Source organism: Panthera pardus, unplaced genomic scaffold (genome assembly GCF_024362965.1).
Source record: "Panthera pardus isolate Hobbes unplaced genomic scaffold, ASM2436296v1 HiC_scaffold_13, whole genome shotgun sequence".
NCBI classification, from domain to species: Eukaryota; Metazoa; Chordata; class Mammalia; order Carnivora; family Felidae; genus Panthera; species Panthera pardus.
The window spans coordinates 32,975,612-32,994,110 of NW_026526688.1; the positions used below are offsets into that span (position 1 = coordinate 32,975,612).

General features: G+C 46.1%; 1 protein-coding gene across 2 annotated transcripts in view; it reads right to left on the reverse strand.

Annotated features, from left to right (window-relative positions):
- DOCK5 (dedicator of cytokinesis 5) overlaps positions 1-18,499 on the reverse strand; it is a 220,704-nt gene that overhangs the window by 132,700 nt on the left and 69,505 nt on the right. For both annotated transcript variants that reach the window (XM_019466911.2, XM_019466912.2), the window contains exons 3-4: positions 5,555-5,595; positions 564-619 (exon numbers count right to left, since the gene is read on the reverse strand). In XM_019466911.2, coding sequence (XP_019322456.1) covers positions 564-619; positions 5,555-5,595 — 97 coding nt within the window. The remainder of the gene's footprint in view (positions 1-563; positions 620-5,554; positions 5,596-18,499) is intronic.

Consider the following 18,499-nt stretch of genomic DNA (forward strand, 5'->3'; position numbering starts at 1 on the left):
TCCAGGACACACGGCAGGTGGATGAAAAATAAGAACATCCAAAACTTGATGGATATTATCTGCAGGCCACGTTCAGACACGTTGTTTCATAATTTTACATTAAGCTCAACCAACGTAGGGCCAGATTTATCGCCCCCAATTTGCCCTGGAAAAGTCCAAGGTGCAGTGAGGCTACCTGACTTGTCTAAGCTTTAGTGCTGGTTACTGTAGGGATGCAGCTTGCCCATCTCTGTCCCAAGGGTGACAAATTGGGGGCTCTCAGATCTTACCAGCAAAAGAGTGCCAAAGCTTCACGTATGTGCACACATGAGCACACAAACACTCAGTGAGCAGACAGCACAAAAGGAAGGTAAGGGCCCTTCATTCATTCATTGTCCGTCTTTAGGATTCTAGGGAAGGATGCCAGGAAGGAACAATTGTAACAGAAAGAACCACGTCAGGAAAAGGTTTTTATTCACTTCCCTCTTATATGAGAAGAGAGAAATCCTGCGCAAAAGAAACTCTTTAATGATAATTTGAAATCTTCACCAACTTCTAGGAGTCTTCCTGGAATTGGAACTTACCCTCGGTCTTCCACAGTTGCCTCCTTCAAATGGATATACGTTTCAGGGAAAATCCCCTACAGAGAGAAGAACTTTGGTTACACGGTTATACGAATCTCAGCGTAAAGAGCACAGAGGGCATCAGGAATGGATGAGGAAGAAACAGGATGCCTGGACAGTGGCTAGAGTTTGCGGCCAGGCTTGTGGGGGCCGACCATCCTGACTGACACCTAAACGAAAGCATGGCTGAAAAGACAGAAATTAAGAGCTGGGTTCCCAGAGCCTAGGAGAGATGCTTCCCAAGTGGACAGGCAAACATGTCCGGGTCAGCTCAGGGCCACAGTAATGTCAAGGACTTTCACAGTGAGATCCTAAAACCCTCCAGATCGTACCATGAAATGCTTCCCTTTAAATGGTTTCACATAATTAGTGACATGGAGGGCTATGTACTTAGTGGCCCATCAAATTACAGTGATTTTCTAAAACAATCCCTGTCAGCACTTTTACTTAAACCAAATGTGCCCCAAATCAATTAGTTCTAATTATCCAGTCTCAAATGGCTCTCCATTCTATATTCCTAAGAAGCGATTCTCCATCGCTATTGTGACATTGCTCATGGGAGAACCAAGGCCCAGAAGGACCCAAGAGAAAGACTGGAAACCAATCAGTAGAAACTGAAGAAGCGAAGATCAGATCTCACCACCAGAAAGCAGGTCATGGATCTGAGTTTTCCTAAATGCCAACGGCTTCTATTGTTTAACTGGGTGATACATTCATCAAGAAATGGCGAAAGTGCCATCTGGAAAAGGCATTGCTGCTCTTTGTTTTAAGGGCAGTGTGCATGCCAGACCAGTAGAAGTAGGAAAAGAGCACATTTAATGGGCACCACTGGCCCAACTGCTCCCAGCCCAGCACCTGCAAAGGTCAGTGCGACCCTGTAGACATTCTGTGTCGGGAGTGGCTGACCGCAAAGGTGGGAGAGGAATATCCTCCTACCTGGGGGACCGGGTCAAAGATGTGTATGTACCCAGCGATCCTTAATGCACTCAGTGACCGACCACTGGGGTCAGTGTGGTGTCCGGTTTCGTGTCCTATGTTTGCCTGAATAATACTCTTCTTTCTCCATTTTAGCCCTTTGTCAACAAAACAGGAAACAGCAAGAAAATCTGAGATGGAGCTGTTCCCACAAGTGGTGATGGCAGGAGAGATCCTGCCACTGCTTGAGTCAAAGGCAAAATGGCCATCCTTTCCTGCCAGGCAGGAAGAACCCCAAAACAAGTACATTACCTTCCCCTCCTCACTTTGAGGAAGGGATAGGCATAGGGTGTCTAAGTAAGAAAGTACCATGCCAGTCTGTTATTGAGCAGCCCCAGAACACACACAGGAGCAAGGGGACACTGACCTCTTTCATTACAGAGGAAGGACTCAAAGTCATGTTGGGAAACCGATCAAATGGTTAAAAACAAACAAAAACGGGGAGTGGGAAGTTAGCAAGTGATGAATCACTTAAAGCAATAGTTACGTGGAGCCATATTTGTAGGTTAAAATGCAATGTAACACTGCTAATCCCAAGGAATATCCTCACAGCAGATTTTTCTCATCAAGAAGGGTAACGGACCAGCTAAAATTTTTGGGCATTCATAATCTGATGACTGGTCTCCTCCCAATAACTGGGAGAAGTCCAAATCAAAGACAGAAGCATGTGAAATAAAAACAGTGACTTATTTTGTAACATCTAAGCAGACTACCAGCAGATGATTTATGCTAAATTTACAGACCTGACAGTTTTCCTGTTAACAGAATATTTATTTCGTTGCATTACCACTCTGTTCTCTGTAGGCATCCTCCCTCCATGAGAGCATATGCCCACCTACAGCCATTTAATTGCTCTGGTAAATCTGAGCCTTGTAGAACTTTTCCTATGCCCATCTGATACACAGAAAGGCAGGATGGGGCCCTTATGAGGCTCAGTCAGCTAAGCGTCCGACTCTTAATTTCAGCTCAAGTTATGACCTCACGGTTCATGAGTTTGAGCCCCACATTGGGCTCCTCGCTGACAGCTCGGAGCCTTCTTGGGATTCCTTCTCTTTCTTTCCCTCCCCGCTTTCTCTCTCTCTCTCTCTCAAAATAAATAAACTTAAAAAAAAAAAAAAAAGGCAGGATAAACTTGGGGGATAGGTTACTGATTTAAAGCCTATCTTTTTTTTTTTTTTTTTTATTTTTTTTTATTTTTGGGACAGAGAGAGACAGAGCATGAACGGGGGAGGGGCAGAGAGAGAGGGAGACACAGAATCGGAAACAGGCTCCAGGCTCCGAGCCATCAGCCCAGAGCCTGACGCGGGGCTCGAACTCATAGACCGCGAGATCGTGACCTGGCTGAAGTCGGACGCTTAACCGACTGCGCCACCCAGGCGCCCCAAGCCTATCTCATTTTTGACTTTCCTTTCTCAATGCAACTTAACTCACTTCAGTAAAAAAAAATAAACTAATGACGTTCTAGATATTGCCCTTATCCACACTTCCACAATCATGCGGGGGATCAATAATCAGTTTCTGCAAAGCTCTTGGCTTCTTCAATTTGTAAAACCACAAGCTCATTTTATCACTGCTCTAAATGGCTAGGTTGGCTGATAAATGACACCCAAAATTTCCATTAAAATAATAGGCCTTTCAAAGAGTTCCTCCCCTAAAGACCGTCAAAGGCAGGAAAACAGCATTAGAAGGGCGTTTCAAATAGGCTGGATCTCTTAATGAAAGGGAGTCAAAAGCTCAACATAATTCATGATGACTATCTGAATTCCCTAGATTCTTCCTGGAGTTCTCCACCAAGAAGATACTTCAACTTAAAAATCAACAAGTAAATGCCAGGTCCTTGTTTGTCCTCCCATTTCATTGAAATGCAACGTTGAATTATCACCGACTTAAAAGAAGCTCTTCCTGAAATCATTCTTCATAAGGCTGAGATTTAAAGTTTAAGGATTTTAAGAAAATGAAGACAAAAAAAAAAATTGAAAAACACACCCGGAACTTGTCATTTAGATCCTAGCAAAGCACTCCATTCACTCTTCAAAGACGACAACAAGGGCACTAGTTAAGATGGATTTTGATCTATTAGGACATCACAGGATGCCTTAGAAACCGCGGTCGTCTATGCGCAAAAAGGATCCTCACATTCTGTAACTCTCTGAAAGGCGAGAGTGTGGTCTGGGAGCTTGTTTCAACATGATTCACAATCACCAGTTAAAAATCAAGAATTGTGTTTGTTCTTTAAGTTCATATGACCTTACCTGAGAATGGGTTTTGGTTCATTTTTTTTTTAAGTTAGCATTTTTTTTTTTTAAAGATTGGGGGTTAAGTGGCATAAATATTCTTGCTCTTTAATAAACTCAGAACTTTAAAACTGTTAACTCCAATCATGTTTTGAAATAACTATCGTTTCTCTAATTGTGAATAAAATAAACACTGATAGGGCTGACCCCATACCAAGCGGCAGGAGTGTCTATAAACTGAGTACAAAGATCCTAAAAGGACGGAAGGTCTTGGATTTAGTCTTATGATGCTTTCATTCACACAAGAACATCCCTGTCGTACATCCCTATTTGAAGGTCTGGAGAAATTAAAGTCAGCAAGAGATTAAATGAAAATAGTTAAGCTGGAAATGAAAACATGTGGCACAAGAATCAAACTATGGGCAGAAAAATTCAGCATCAGGATTTGGGGCGGGATAAAAAGAACCAAAATTGTGGGAGTTGATACTCGTGTTATGAGCAAATACTCCTTTATTTTGGAAGATTATGAAACTGTCAAAGTTAACAAAATGCGTGTGTGTGTGTGTGTGTGTGTGTGTGTGAAAATACTGCGTATGACATAAAAGCCAAATATACAAAAAGCCTGACCAAAACAGTGGTTCCTAATGCCCTACACTTCGTAGAAAGGGGCTTCTCTACGCGCTGAGCTCTCTTGAGAGTTATGTGCCCAGATTACTTGTATCTCATGCTGTGTTTGAAAAATAAGAACTGTGGGTTTGGGGTTGTTGTTGTTTTGTTTTGTTTTGTTCACTTCCATGATAAAATCTGAAATGTTTCTCTTACCCCTTTCCTAATGAGCTATTTTGCATGTGAACTAACTGGGAAATACTATGGCCCGATCAACTCTGCTCTTTCAAAACAAAGTGCTGACTCCATATTTTCCAGAGGGTGCTGCGTCAAAGGAAAAGCACTGACCAGACCTAAAATTAACTGAGGGGGGTATTAACATAACTAATAGATTTTCTTTAGCTTGCTGATGAGTAGTTTTGGCACTGGGTACAGGAACCTGCTAGGGTCAGTATTTTTCAAACTCTCTGCCCATGATGAGATACATTCTCATGGCAACCCGGTACTTAACTATACATAAAATATAATTTAAAATACAGAAGATACATAAACGTATGAGCCGCAAACAAAAGTTGCATGAAACAGGATTTGTCACAGTGTTCCATTTTCTTTTCTACTTTTCAGAGTTTTGGTTTTTGGAAAATGATGGTTAATAACCCACTAAGTTGATTTCATGACGTATTAACCGGGGTTCCCGGTTTCGAAACGACGACGCTGGCTTATCCATTTTGTGATAAAGGATAGAATCAAGCAGAAATGGGGGGACGCTTTGGTTCTGGGATGTAAGCATTGCAGCCCAAGGATTAAGAAGAAGCACGGGTCCCCCTGAAAGAGACAGCCAACAATAACAATGTCACTGTATCACCACCCTTTTTAGCTTGAGGGACAGAAAGCTAAATGCCCGACACAGTGTGTGAATTCACCTCTGGCCTCTATCCTTGAGGTGGCAGGTAGGAATACAGCCAATGGGACTTGTGCCATTTTACCTAAACATTGAGGTCAGAGAATGTGTTTTCAGGTCTAAAGAAGAACCATCACAGAGAACACAAACTAGGTCTAGAGACAGCAATGAGCAGAAAATGAGGAACACAAAACTAGCAGACAGATTCAAATTAAAAATGGAATGATAAACCATACCTTTTTCGATTTATTTTGGAGAGTATATCCTCTGTACCAACCTGTCAGGGCATAAGAAAACATAGTCTTTTAAGTTATCTGAGATAATATAAAGATATCAGCAATATACATCCTCCCATTCTATCAGAACATTGGCCTGGAATCCAGGGGGCAATTAGCAGACTATTTAGAATATGTGCAGTTTGGGTTTATTACACGGTCAAAATTTAGATCTATATGAGAGCTTTATTTTCTCCATAGGTAAAGGATTTAGAATTCAAATAGAATCATGACTCATCTCCGCTCCTTTAGAGAAAGGATAGAACAACAACAACAACAACAACAACAAAACAAGACGGAAGGCAGGTCAACCTCATAATATCTTAATACCTTAGCCATTCATTGTTTTTGCATGAATGAATAAGACTTTCATCGATATGTATAAATTCAAAAGTCACCCTACACTACTAAATAAAGTAAATATTTTAATCATTTATATAGTCTTTCTCTTATCTAAATTCTCAGGTGAAGAACCACTATTCTACAACAATTAAAAAAATTTTTTTTAATGTTTATTCATTTATGAGACAGAGAGAGACAGAGCATGAGTGGGGGAGGGGCAGAGAGAGAGGGAGACACAGAATCCGAAGCAGGCTCCAGGCTCCGAGCCATCAGCACGGAGCCCGACGCGGGGCTCGAACTCACGGACCGTGAGATCATGACCTGAGCCGAAGTCGGACGCTCAACCGACTGAGCCACCCAGGCGCCCCTCTACAACAATTTTAAATGGCAATAGCACATCTCACATACACAAACATTTGCACCTAAAAAAGTTGAAACAAACAAATAGTAAAACAATGTTTTAAACAATTCTTGGCAATGCTATATACACCCCCAACAATAGAAAAAAACAATTGTTTGCTTGATGAGGCTTTGAATAAAGGCTTTCACTTCTTTATACAAATTTCAATAAATACACATACACCAATGGATGCTTCTCTACCCTCTATCTGGTAGAGGGAATACACAATTTAATCTGTCCATCAACAGATAACTTACATTAAATATTTATTGGACACCTACTAGAGGTAATTTACTGTAATGATTTTCCTCATTCCCCACGTCCATCAGGCATCAAGCTGGTCATCTTGCCTAAGTAACCCCGGCTGGAAGTAGAATATATGTGTAAAGCAGCCATATACATACGGTGAGTAGATGCAAACCGTACTTAAAGCGTCAGGCATCTGCCAACAGGGTTCTAGAACCCTCTTGTAATTTGTTCCATGCGAAATCGCCCAGAAAACAGACGCACAATCTGTTCCGGGTGTACTGCAAGAAGAAAGCTGAATTTGAGCACAGGCTTAACGACATTTTCACAAGTTTCTAAGCTGTCAGCATTCAAACCTTTAAAAGGATTCGGCTATATTTTTTTACGGGAAAGAATAGGGTCCTATGTTGTGAAAGCGTTCCAGGTTCTCATCAAGGCCCAAGGTGAGGAAAAAGATATCTGAACAGGAAACCCTGCTCCCAATTTAGGATGCCAAAGGGCACAAGAGAGCCAGCTGCTAGAACACCAAGCCAGACATCACTGGCTGGTTTTTCTGCCACAGGACAATGCCTTCGCCTCAATCAATGGCTTCAGCCTCATCCTGGCGTGGGGGAGGGGCAGGCAAGCTGAGAAACAATAGTCTCTTCCAAGCACTTTTCGTCGCCCTGTGTCCTACCAAACCGAGATGGAACCGTTTGGACTTTGCTCCGCTGTCAGAGAGGAATTTCTCTGTACTTCTGTAAACAGTATTTTTGTGCAGCCATTCATCACAGAATTATGCTTTCTAAACCCGTCATTTTTGAAAGCTTTTTTTTTTTTAAACCTCCTAAATCTTCTCTAGAATTGTGGTTTGCGTCCAGCCCCCAACTAAAGGCCCGAAATTATCACACTGAATTTGTAGCACGTTCATTTTGCTTGGTATTAGGCGGCGGCACAGTACCCTCTCTCTGCAGTTTTCGTGTTACTGTCAGGACTCCGTAAGTTCACCTGCTAATACCTGCAAGGGATATAAATAAGCAAGAACACCGTTTTCCAACTGATCCCAATATTTAAGACAAGAGAAGCATAGGTAAATATGGTGTGCTTTTAGGCTTCCAAATGCATCGCAATGCAAAGAGACAGCGAAGGCTACATCAAACGAGCAGCTATGATTCAGGAGTAAACTGGTGAGAATCTCGGATGCTTTTTAAAATTACTTTTTAAGGGGCGCCTGGGTGGCTCAGTCGGTTAAGCGTCTGACTTCAGCTCAGGTCATGATCTCGCGGTCCGTGAGTTCGAGCCCCGCGTCGGGCTCTGGGCTGATGGCTCAGAGCCTGGAGCCTGCTTCCGATTCTGTCTCCCTCTCTCTCTGCCCCTCCCCCATTCATGCTCTGTCTCTCTCTGTCTCAAAAATAAATAAACATTAAAATTACTTTTTAAAAAAAAATTACTTTTTTTTTTTTAACGTTTATTTATTATTGAGAGATAGACACAGAGCATGAGCAGGGGAGGGGTAGAGAGAGGGGGAGACACAGAACCCGAAGCAGGCTCCAGGCTCCGAGCTGTCAGCACAGAGCCAGAAGCGGGGCTCGAACCCACAAACCGCGAGGACATAACCTGAGCTGAAGTTGGTCGCCTAACCAACTGAGCCACCCAGGCACCCCTAAAATCCGGACATTATCAGGGCACCTGGGTGGCTCATTCAGTTCAGCGTCTGACTTCAGCTCAGGTCATGATCTTGCGGTTTGTGAGTTCAAGCCCCGCATCGGGCTCTGTGTTGACAGCTCAGAGCCTGGAGCCTGCTTCGGTTTCTATGTCTCCCTCCCTCTCTCTCCCTGAATACACAGAACAGATTGGTGGTTGCCCGGACACCGGGGGTGGACGGGAGGGCGAAATGCGTGAAGGGAGTCGAAAGGTACAAACTTCTAGTTATAAAATAATGAAGTCATGGGGATGTCATGTGCAGCAGGGCAACCGTCGTTAATGATACTGTGTTGAGTATTTGAAACTTGCTGAGAGAGTAAGTCTTGAAGCTTCTCATCACAAGGGAAAAGGGTTTCGCAACTACTATGCTAATGGATGTTAACAACACTTACTGTGATGAACAGTTTGCAATAAACACAGATATGGAATCGTTATGTTGTACACCTGGAGAAAAATGTTGTGCTTCAATCACACCTCAAGAAAACAAAAGCAGGGCGGGGCGGGGGGGGTGGGGGGAGAGCTTCTGACAACCATGGTGAACATCAAAAGCGATTCCAGGCAAAGCGTGCTTCTTCCATTCGGGCACCCGGTCATTTCTGTTTTCCTGGGACTGCCCCAATCCAGGATAAAAATCCGTCCCCTCCGAAACGAACACGCCTGTGAGTTCCTAATTCCACGGGCAAAGTTGCTTCTTTTATCCCGTAGATGTATACATCATCTACGCTGATACAAAAAGTAAAAATACAGGGGCGCCTGGGTGGCTCAGTCGGTTGAGCGACTGACTTCAGCTCAGGTCATGATCTCGCGGTCCGTGAGTTCGAGCCCCGCGTCGGGCTCTGTGCTGACAGCTCAGAGCCTGGAGCCTGTTTCGGATTCTGTGTCTCCCTCTCTCTCTGACCCTCCCTCGTTCATGCTCTGTCTCCCTCTGTCTCAAAAATAAATAAACATTAAAAAAAAAAAGTAAAAAAAAAAAAAGTAAAAATACAGAAATAAGATGATCTCATATAATGGCAGTACTGATAAGCGTTCAAGGAGAGGAACATGGTGGGATGACTAGTAACATGGTACATTACTTTAGATAAGGTGATCAAGCTTTCCTTGAGAGAATCGGAATGGAACCAGTCATAAAATGGGAGAAGGCAATTAGAAGGTAGTCCGAGGGAGGCATGATTCTCAACCCTGGCTGCCCATTAGGTTTACCAGAGAAGTTTTTAAAATGCCAATGCCTGAACCACATCCCAAATATTCTGATTTAATTGGACGCAGGTGGGACCCAAGCCGAGCGCTTCTAAAAAGATCCTCGGGTGATGCTGATGGGCAGCCAGGATCGATTGTCAGAACTATCACACGCCATGGGGGAACTTCGTTTGTTTTCTAAGCACAATGGGAAGCCATCGGAAGGTTCTAAATGACATCATCATGCCTTATGCTTTTAAAACATTATGCTGGCTCTTACATAAGAATGGACTGTGGGAGGTGAGACATAGTGGAAAGAGGAACATCAGGGAGGAGACTAGTAGGTAAAGTGAAAATGGGGAGAGATGAAAAGATGCTGGACCCATTTTGAATCAACAGGTGTTGCTCATGATTTCGCTGGGAACAGCCATGACCCAAGGGATGAAAGGCAAATATTCACGGGCATTCAAATGCTGGGTTTAAGCAACGGAGTGGCTACAATTAATTCTTGGGGATAGGGAGATTGAAAGGAGCAAAGCACTGGGGAATGGGAGGCAGATTCAGGACATGTATCTTGGCCCCTCTGCTTCCCTTCCTGAACAAGTAAACCCTGAGCCATTTCGTAGGACAGGGCAATTTAGGCATTTGCAAGGGGGGTGGGGGAGGCCATCCGCACAGGGACCAGACTGGCAGGGCATGTCAGAGCCCAGGCAGAACAAAGTACGCATCCATGGGGACTGGGGGATCTGCAAGAAGGTGAAGAGAAGGGCGTCCATGCCCAGGCCGTGGGGATGGGGAATGGTGAAATGATACGAGTTATCAGAGAGAGGATAGGCTGAGGAGAATGTCTATGCGGGAGAAGGTGTGGTAATCGAGACAGATTATTTCCATACCGCGGAACTGATGAAATCGGTAACTATAATAATTTACTGGAATATTAATACTGGAAGCCAGGTCTCTTACTCTCATGGAAGGGAGTTACACGAAAGGGAAAAAACTAGAGTGAACCCTGAGATGCCGGACTGTTACTGAAGGCGCCCATGTGTACGCGTGCCTTCAAAAACAGGCAGAGAGGTCAAAATCAATGGCTGTGTTAACCTGTATTTATACACTCACGCCCATTATCCCTAGCTCTGCTGATACCTACTAGCTCTTACGTTTCTAACCCTGATACAGATGATCGCGAGCTCAGAAACGAAGCTATGGAACTGGACTGGAGAGCAACCAGTCCAGGATGAAGCAGGAAGGCAGAAGCAAATCCAGGAAAATGAGTGGAGCTGCAGAATCATCTCATTTGTCTGGACATACGAGGAGGAGCTAATTACTTCTGTCAGGACGTCTGGATCTGAAAAAGAAGTAGGTCCACAGGGCACCACGTACAGAAGACACTTCTAGAGAAACATTATTCAAGACAGGAAATGCAATCAAAGGACATTCCACAGCATCCGCTGTTTCTCCTACATAGACCCTATCATCTAGATGATAACTTTTTAAAAGAAATTATATTGCATTTATACTGGGAGATCTCTATTCGGCACAGACAGGTATATGGGTGGTTGGTGGGGAGTGTAAGAGAGTTAAATCCTTATCTTCCATAAGAAGCAGTTACGAAACAAAAATGCAAATGGAAATATCAAGTCACAGAAGCATGGTTCTTTGGAAATGAAAAAGCATATATACTACAAAAACTGGCTGAAAGAGTTGAAAGCAGAACCAGAAACCAAGAGGAGGTGTGACGGGACTGCTGTGTATCATTATAAACTTGCTAGAAACGGCCTGGCCTTTAAGATTATATGCATTTCTGACAAGGATAAAATTGAAAATTAAGGGTAAAGAGTAAAGCTGATAAGCCCTGGTCAGCCAGGACCAGGCAAAGGCAAAATTATAGGGAAAGAAAACAGAACAAGGCTGAGGGTCGTGTTGATACAGAGGGACGCTGGCGAATTTGGGGGGACGGGGGGAGGGGTGCAGATAGGACTGTTCTGTGTCTTGTGCCGGCATTTCCTGAGTGCATGCATTTGTCAAAATCTGTACTCGGGGCACCTGGGTGGCTCAGTCGGTGAAGCGTCCGACTTCGGCTCAGGTCATGATCTCACGGTCCGTGAGTTCGAGCCCCGCGTCGGGCTCTGTGCTGACAGCTCAGAGCCTGGAGCCTGTTTCAGATTCTGTGTCTCCCTCTCTCTCTGCCCCTCCCCCGTTCATGCTCTGTCTCTCTCTGTCTCAAAAATAAATAAACATTAAAAAAAAAAAATCTGTACTCCAAACAGGATGAATTCAACTCAGTACAAATGACGTATTTTTTAAAAATGAGAAATGACTCTACGCCCACTAGGATGGTTAAAGTTAAAAAGACTGTACCAGGTGCTGGTACAGATACGGGCAATTAGAATTCTCTCACATTGCGGGTAGTTTCACATCAGATTAAACATACACATGACCTATGACCTAGCAGTATCTCTACTTGGAAGTATTCACCCAAGATCAGTATATGTAAGTGACGGATCACTAAATTCCACTCCTCAAGCTAGTATTACACTGTATTAGTGTTATACTAAGACACGCATAATCCCATTTATATACAGTTGAAGAGCCGGAAAACTTACACATGGTGACCTACTTTGGAGCGGCAGTTGCTTTTTGGAGCGGGAATTGTGTGGAAGAAGGCAACAGGGTGCTCTTTGGGGCAAGGGAAACGTTCTACATCTTGACTGGGAGGATTAGGTACATGGAGTGCATTTGTTCATCAAGATTCATTGAACTGGGGGGCGCCTGGGTGGCGCAGTCGGTTAAGCGTCCGACTTCAGCCAGGTCACGATCTCGCGGTCCGTGAGTTCGAGCCCCGCGTCAGGCTCTGGGCTGATGGCTCGGAGCCTGGAGCCTGTTTCCGATTCTGTGTCTCCCTCTCTGTCTGCCCCTCCCCCGTTCATGCTCTGTCTCTCTCTGTCCCAAAAACAAATAAAAAATGTTGAAAAAAAAATTAAAAAAAAAAAAAAAAGATTCATTGAACTGAATACCTAAGATGAGTATATTTTACTGTATATGAATTTTACTGCGATTTTTAAAAGCCATGCAAAACTTCACACTATCAAATGAGCATTACAAAGTGAGCACCTCAATGGGGCACCTGGGTGGCTCAGTCAGTTGAGTGTCTGACTCTGGATTTGGGGTCAGGTCATGATCTCACAGTTCATGAGTTCAGGTCCCGCACTGGGCTCTGTGCTGACAGTGTGGAGCCTGCTTGGAACTCTCTCTTTCTTCCTCTCTCTGTGCCCCACCCCAGCTCTCTCTCTCTCTTTCTCTCAAAATAAATAAACTTTATAGGAAGAAACAAACCAAAACAAAGTAAGCACCTCAAGGTGATCTAGAATTCCATGATAATGACATTGCTCCCAAATATTACTGAATATTTTTGTCCGAAAATGCCTCCGAAAGCAGTGAGGCATGTATGAAAAAAATCACAGGACCATTTTTCCACCGTTTTTATTTTAACTGTGCCTCCTTAAAACACCATTGATCTTCACTGCTCATTCTGTGCTCCAAGGCGAATCTGAACGAGTTTTGCTATTTCCAAAAGTTCAGCCATAGATCGGAGATTCATTCGCTCATTCAACAGAGAGATGCCAAGAGAGCGAGACGTACGACATCTCCGCCCTTCCGAGTCTTGCTTTATGATGGGAAGAAAAACACAAGTATCCATAAGCCCCAGCAAATAACCAAGTAACTGCACATGGGGCTAAATGGTATTAAGGAAGGAGAGTAATGTTGGGGAGTGATGAGTGGGGGTGGGGCTGCCTTAGAAAGTGTGGTTCCAAACTCTCTTGGAGGAGCGACTGGAGCCAAGGATTTACATCACCAACGTGGCCATTCATTTATTATACATAAAAACACTGAGGGCTCCTGGGTGGCTCAGTTGCTTAAGCGTGGGACTTCGGCTCAGGCCATGGTCTCGCGGTCTGTGAGTTCGCGCCCCGCGTCGCGCTCTGCGCTGACAGCTCAGACCCCGAAGCCTGCTTCCGATTCTGTGTCTCCCTCTCTCTCTGTCCCTCCCCTGCTCATGCTCTGTCTCTCTGTCTCTTAATAACAAATAAACGTTTAAAAGAAAAAAAAAAACACTCACTGAATGCCAGCAGCCCAGACGTCTTCAAGGAGGAAGGAAATAGATCCATAAACAAATCATTAAATACAAAGGGCTTCTAATGGGAAGGCTGGAAGACACTGGCACACAGAGGGAGAATTATGAATGTCCTGAAGACTCCAAAGGCAATTGCTGAGGGGGACTCAGGACTTCCTGCACCATAAAAGCATTATTTAGATGTGTAACTCATGGAGTTTTGTAAAATCTCTCATTTTGCAATCCCACAATGAATTAGCCACCGCGCCCCCCCCCCCCACAAGACCAGTAAAGAGTTTTTGTGCTGTAAAATATACATAAAATTTACTCTTTTAGCCATTTTGAGGTATTCGGTTCAGTGGCGCTAAGTACATTCACGATGTTGCGATAATGTTGAGATCCCCGGAATTAAAGGCAAAAAACCAGACAGGGAGCCCTTGTTTATACGCACCATGACATGGGGGAGGGGAAGGGCCAGAGATGATCCCCAGAGGGAGAGCATGTGATAAATCCTGTTCTTTTTAAGTGTCCCCTGGGTCTGGGAGTTTGCTGGGTATATGGCACGGTTAATCAGGCCAAGGTCAAAGGTCCATCCCCTGTGGGCCAGGGAAACCTGTCCGGGTTCGCTGGCTGGTTTCCGTGGCCAAAGCCTGCCCTCCCATCCCCGAGCCAATGCTCCTCAAAGAGATGGCTGAGGTCCCTCCGGGGAAGCTGGTGAGCTGGAACAGCTGGGTGCAAACTCCTCAGAGGACAGACAGATACAGCTCACTGTCGGATCCTGGTTCCTAGGCGGCACTCTCACTGCCGGCCAGAGCCTCCAACCGTAGGATGCGTGCTTCCCAAAGGCAATGGGCAGCTCACCAGTGCTTTTGGAAATGAGGTCAAAGGCAGAAATGAAAAGGATGCAAAGGCAGTCAAAGGTGATTCAAGCCCGTTATACCTGTTTGGGAGACAAATCAGGCTTCCCAGTGAAATATCTTCGCTCACTTTTGTGCCTTTACGATACACAGATAGATGTTGTTAAGTCTGAACTCCAAAGGAACTCAGAGTGCCCTGAAATTTAACACCCTTACTTAAAAAAGAGGAAACACAAGCAAGGAATGGGAAAGGTTGTACAGAGTCAACCAGCGACTTAGAATCTAAGCTGAGAATGCAAACACAGGTCTCCTGCCGCCCGGGTCATCACTGCCTCCGTGGCCATGCAGCGGATGAACGGGACGCTTGCTCAAGGCACTGCCTCCCACGGGAAGGAAGCCTGGCCATGGAATCCAACCGGTAGAAAACCCATGCACACTAGCATGCCAAGTCAGTGGAAAAGAAAGAGATGTGGTTTCCGTCTTTCACTTTATTTCTTGAGTGAACAGGAAAGAGCCCCGTCTTTGCAGTACCTGGCACATCGCGGGCAATCCGTAACGCTTAAATGGCTGTATCAGAGAAGGTCTTGTGAGCGAGCCAGTGGTCATGGACAGAACAGATGAATGCAAGGCCAGACCCGTGCAATAAAATCTGCACCTCTAAAACCAGACCCCAAAGCGAGGTCTGAGCAAGGCGTGGGGTCCCATGCCCAACGGGCCAGAGCTGGGCAGACCCTAAGCACCAGCCTGGAGGCCAGAATGTCCAGAAAAGAGGAGGCGTGGCTCCTTATGAAGACTCATCTGAAATGAAAAAGCCCGGTTCTGTGCTCACCAGGTCTGCGGGACTCCGTTTCTTCAGCTGTGAAAGTAATTAGGCTTTCGTGTCTTAAATTTCCTTCCACAAAAACATTCAACTTTTTTCCCCCAGTGTGTTAGCTCATAAAATCCGAGTCCATAGCTAAAAATGCCCAAGTTTCTCCTCGTTGCCTACTAGAGATAGTAATGCCAGAGACTTCTTTCAACCAGCCAACGCCTCCTGAGACAGGCAGAGGGGCCGGTCCAGGGTGGGGGTGGGGGCAGACCCAAGCCACAGCCGGCACGACGGAGACACGAGTATCCAAACGCCCACCGCAAAAGGAGGAGACCTCCCTTGGCTTCACAGACGCCCCGAAGCTCGGCGACACCAGGGGAATTCAATTTCCCCTAGTCTGATCAACATCGTCGCTCTGGTTTGCCAACTCCCTCTTTCCTGGATGTCGCCTTTTCCTTCTTTCTTGTTTCAGGCAAAGCAGTGCGGCCAGCAGTCAGCTGTCTTGCCAGGGGCTCTAACTGCCGTCATCCGTGATGTGGGTCTCTAGCTTCTCCAACTAGTTCAAGGAAGCTGAAACGACGGGATGTGGCGCAACTCACCGCGGCGCCGGGATCAGCATCAGCGCCGATTTGCGAGAGGGACGAGAGAGGGATGCAGGTTTGGGAGTGAGGAATCCACGAGAATCCAGCAAGATGTATTTAAGGAGGCCCATTTCCATAAAGACCTATGTCTGGCTCCACGGGGCTCCGAGGGGTTGGGAGACTGTGCACCCCAAACCCCGCTCTCAAAGGCTCTCTAATCTCGTCGCTGGTGGAACAGAGACACGGGTGAGGGGAAGGCACGCTTGCGTGGCCAGTTTGCCGAGGATTTCTGGAAACGCAGCGCAGGCTGCTCTTTTCAGGTAACCGTCTGAGCCTACTGAGGAGGCCACCGAGGTAAAGGGCACGCATAAACGCGGCCTTACTCTCCCAGGGGAGAATGGAGGCCCCAGAAAAATAGGAAACTCCTCCCGGGCAGAGTACCGGAAACACTGGTGTTTTAGCTTAGAGCACGAGTCGGGTGAAGGGGGCAATGCCCCCTTGCCGATGACCCAGCAAGGTCATCGCCAATGACCCAGCGCCGTCCAGAGAGCCCCACCAGTCTGGGACACTTAGCACTAACTTGCTCCCAGTTCCTCGGCGCGATGCATCCTAAAAACGAAAGGGCAGAGCTGTACTTACAGACTCTTCAAGTGAACCGCTGGGCTCCGCCTTGAGAACCCAGACAGAGCTCAGGACGTGCCGCCAGGGGTGTGATGACATCGACAGTGGCAGAAGCCGAGGCGGGGCCCAGCAGCGCTGACGGCACCGAGAGTCTCGGTAGCGGAAGATCAGCGGCAAGGCCACGAACGGGAACCACACGAAACCTGCCGAGAGCGTCCGAGCCAACGACCGCTGCGTTCGATTCCGATGCCCTCTTTACTAACACAAGCAGGAGGGTGCCATCGGGGACGCCAGTCATCCGTTCGGTGGCAGACACATACAGGGAGGGAGACTGCTTCAGGCTGACCACTCTGCTTCTCTTGCCCCCACACCTGAGGGGGTTGGACACACTATCAGTGACAGCAGTCTAGCCCCTCCATAATTCTGACCTTGTGTGTGTGGACGGGGGGGGACAGGAACCCGTATCTCTGGGAGGAGATGACTGTGCTATGCTCCCCTGGAATAGACATGCCTACCTGCTCAGAGAAAGCCAGCTCCTGAAAACAGGCGGGGGGGGGGGGGGTGGGAAGGAGTTGGGGGAGCGGCCGAGACACGTGGGCACTGGGGGTGCAGCGGGCCCAAACACACTCTGGGCTTTGAGAGCAGGGAGGGGACCACCTGGCCAGAGCAGCAGACAAGTGTGGCAGGGCCGTGGAGGGGAGGACGTTCAGGAAGGGTTCAGGGGCGCCTGGGTGGCTCAGTCAGTTAAGCGTCTGACTTCGGCTCAGGTCATAATCTCACGGTTCGTGGGTTCGAGCCCCACGTCGGGCTCTGTGCTGACGGCTCGGAGCCTGGAGCCTGCTTGGGATTCTGTGCCTCCTTCTGTCTCTGCCCCTTCCCCACTCATGCTAGGTCTCTCTCTCTCTCTCAAAAGTAAATAAACGTGAAAAAATAATAATAAAATAAAAATTAAATTAAGAAAAAAAGAAAGAGCTCACCCCAATGCAGACACATTTGGGGTGGTGGTAAGCTGGTCTGCCAGCTACTTAAAAAGCAAAAAAGAACCTCACCCTCTTCGAAAAACTGTATGTCACGTCCAAAATAGAAGAGTCATTTCCTCAAAGGCCTCGCAATGAAGAAAGAACATTCTACTTGGAATCCACAGGGCCAGGGTGACAGTCACAGCTTACCACTTCCTAGCCGTGTAAAGTTCCAAGCTTCTTAACCTGACTTTCACATTTATTAAACGAGCATCAGTAACTCTGCTCTCCCTGGATTGAAAGAACTAATATTCAGTACATGAAAGCCCTTAGCTCAATGCCTGGCACAGGCAGGAGATGGAAGATGCCAGACAAATCTGGCACCAAGGGTACCAGTGACATCATCCAGGGGCTATCTCCTACCTCCAGGGCCATCGTCTGGTTCCTGTGTTGATGACGCTAGACTATTTAAAGTTCTCTTTTCTTTGTTTTCTGAGGAATGTGTCTGTGCTCCCTGGAAGAAGAACTTCTCTAAATCATTCTTAAGTTCCTGACGACGAACTGAGCCGAAGCAGACGTAAGGCAGCTGGAAGCTTCACTCCAGACCCGGAGCACCTGATAGGATACGCTTGTAGTTTCCAAGACGGTAAGTTCCGTGGCCCCAAGGAAATCATGGAAAAGAGGACTTTAAGGGAAAAGTAACCAGAAAAAGTTACCGAAACAGCGCGGGTGACAGGAAAACCATATGACAATGGCTGGAATAATGGAGAAAATGGTGCTAAACAACTCAGGGTCTGAGCAGATACTGAACGCAGCCAAAAAAGAACTCAGAAGTTACCAAAATAGGGTATTTGGAGGCCTGACTTGACATTTGGTGGGCAATGAACGTGACGGGAAGACTAACAAAACAAAAAGCTCTCCTCCAACCCCCTCCCAGTCTTTCAACTCCAACTCTAGTAACAGACTCTTCAATCTGTATCGCTGGACACTAAACAAGTATTCAAGGTTAGAAATTTAGTGTCAGTTACTTTTGCCACCTAGAAGATGGACTACCTTGCCAGGTACAGTTGTTTAAAATCTTAGATTCCTACCGGCAAAGTTGAGTGCAGACGTATTTAATAC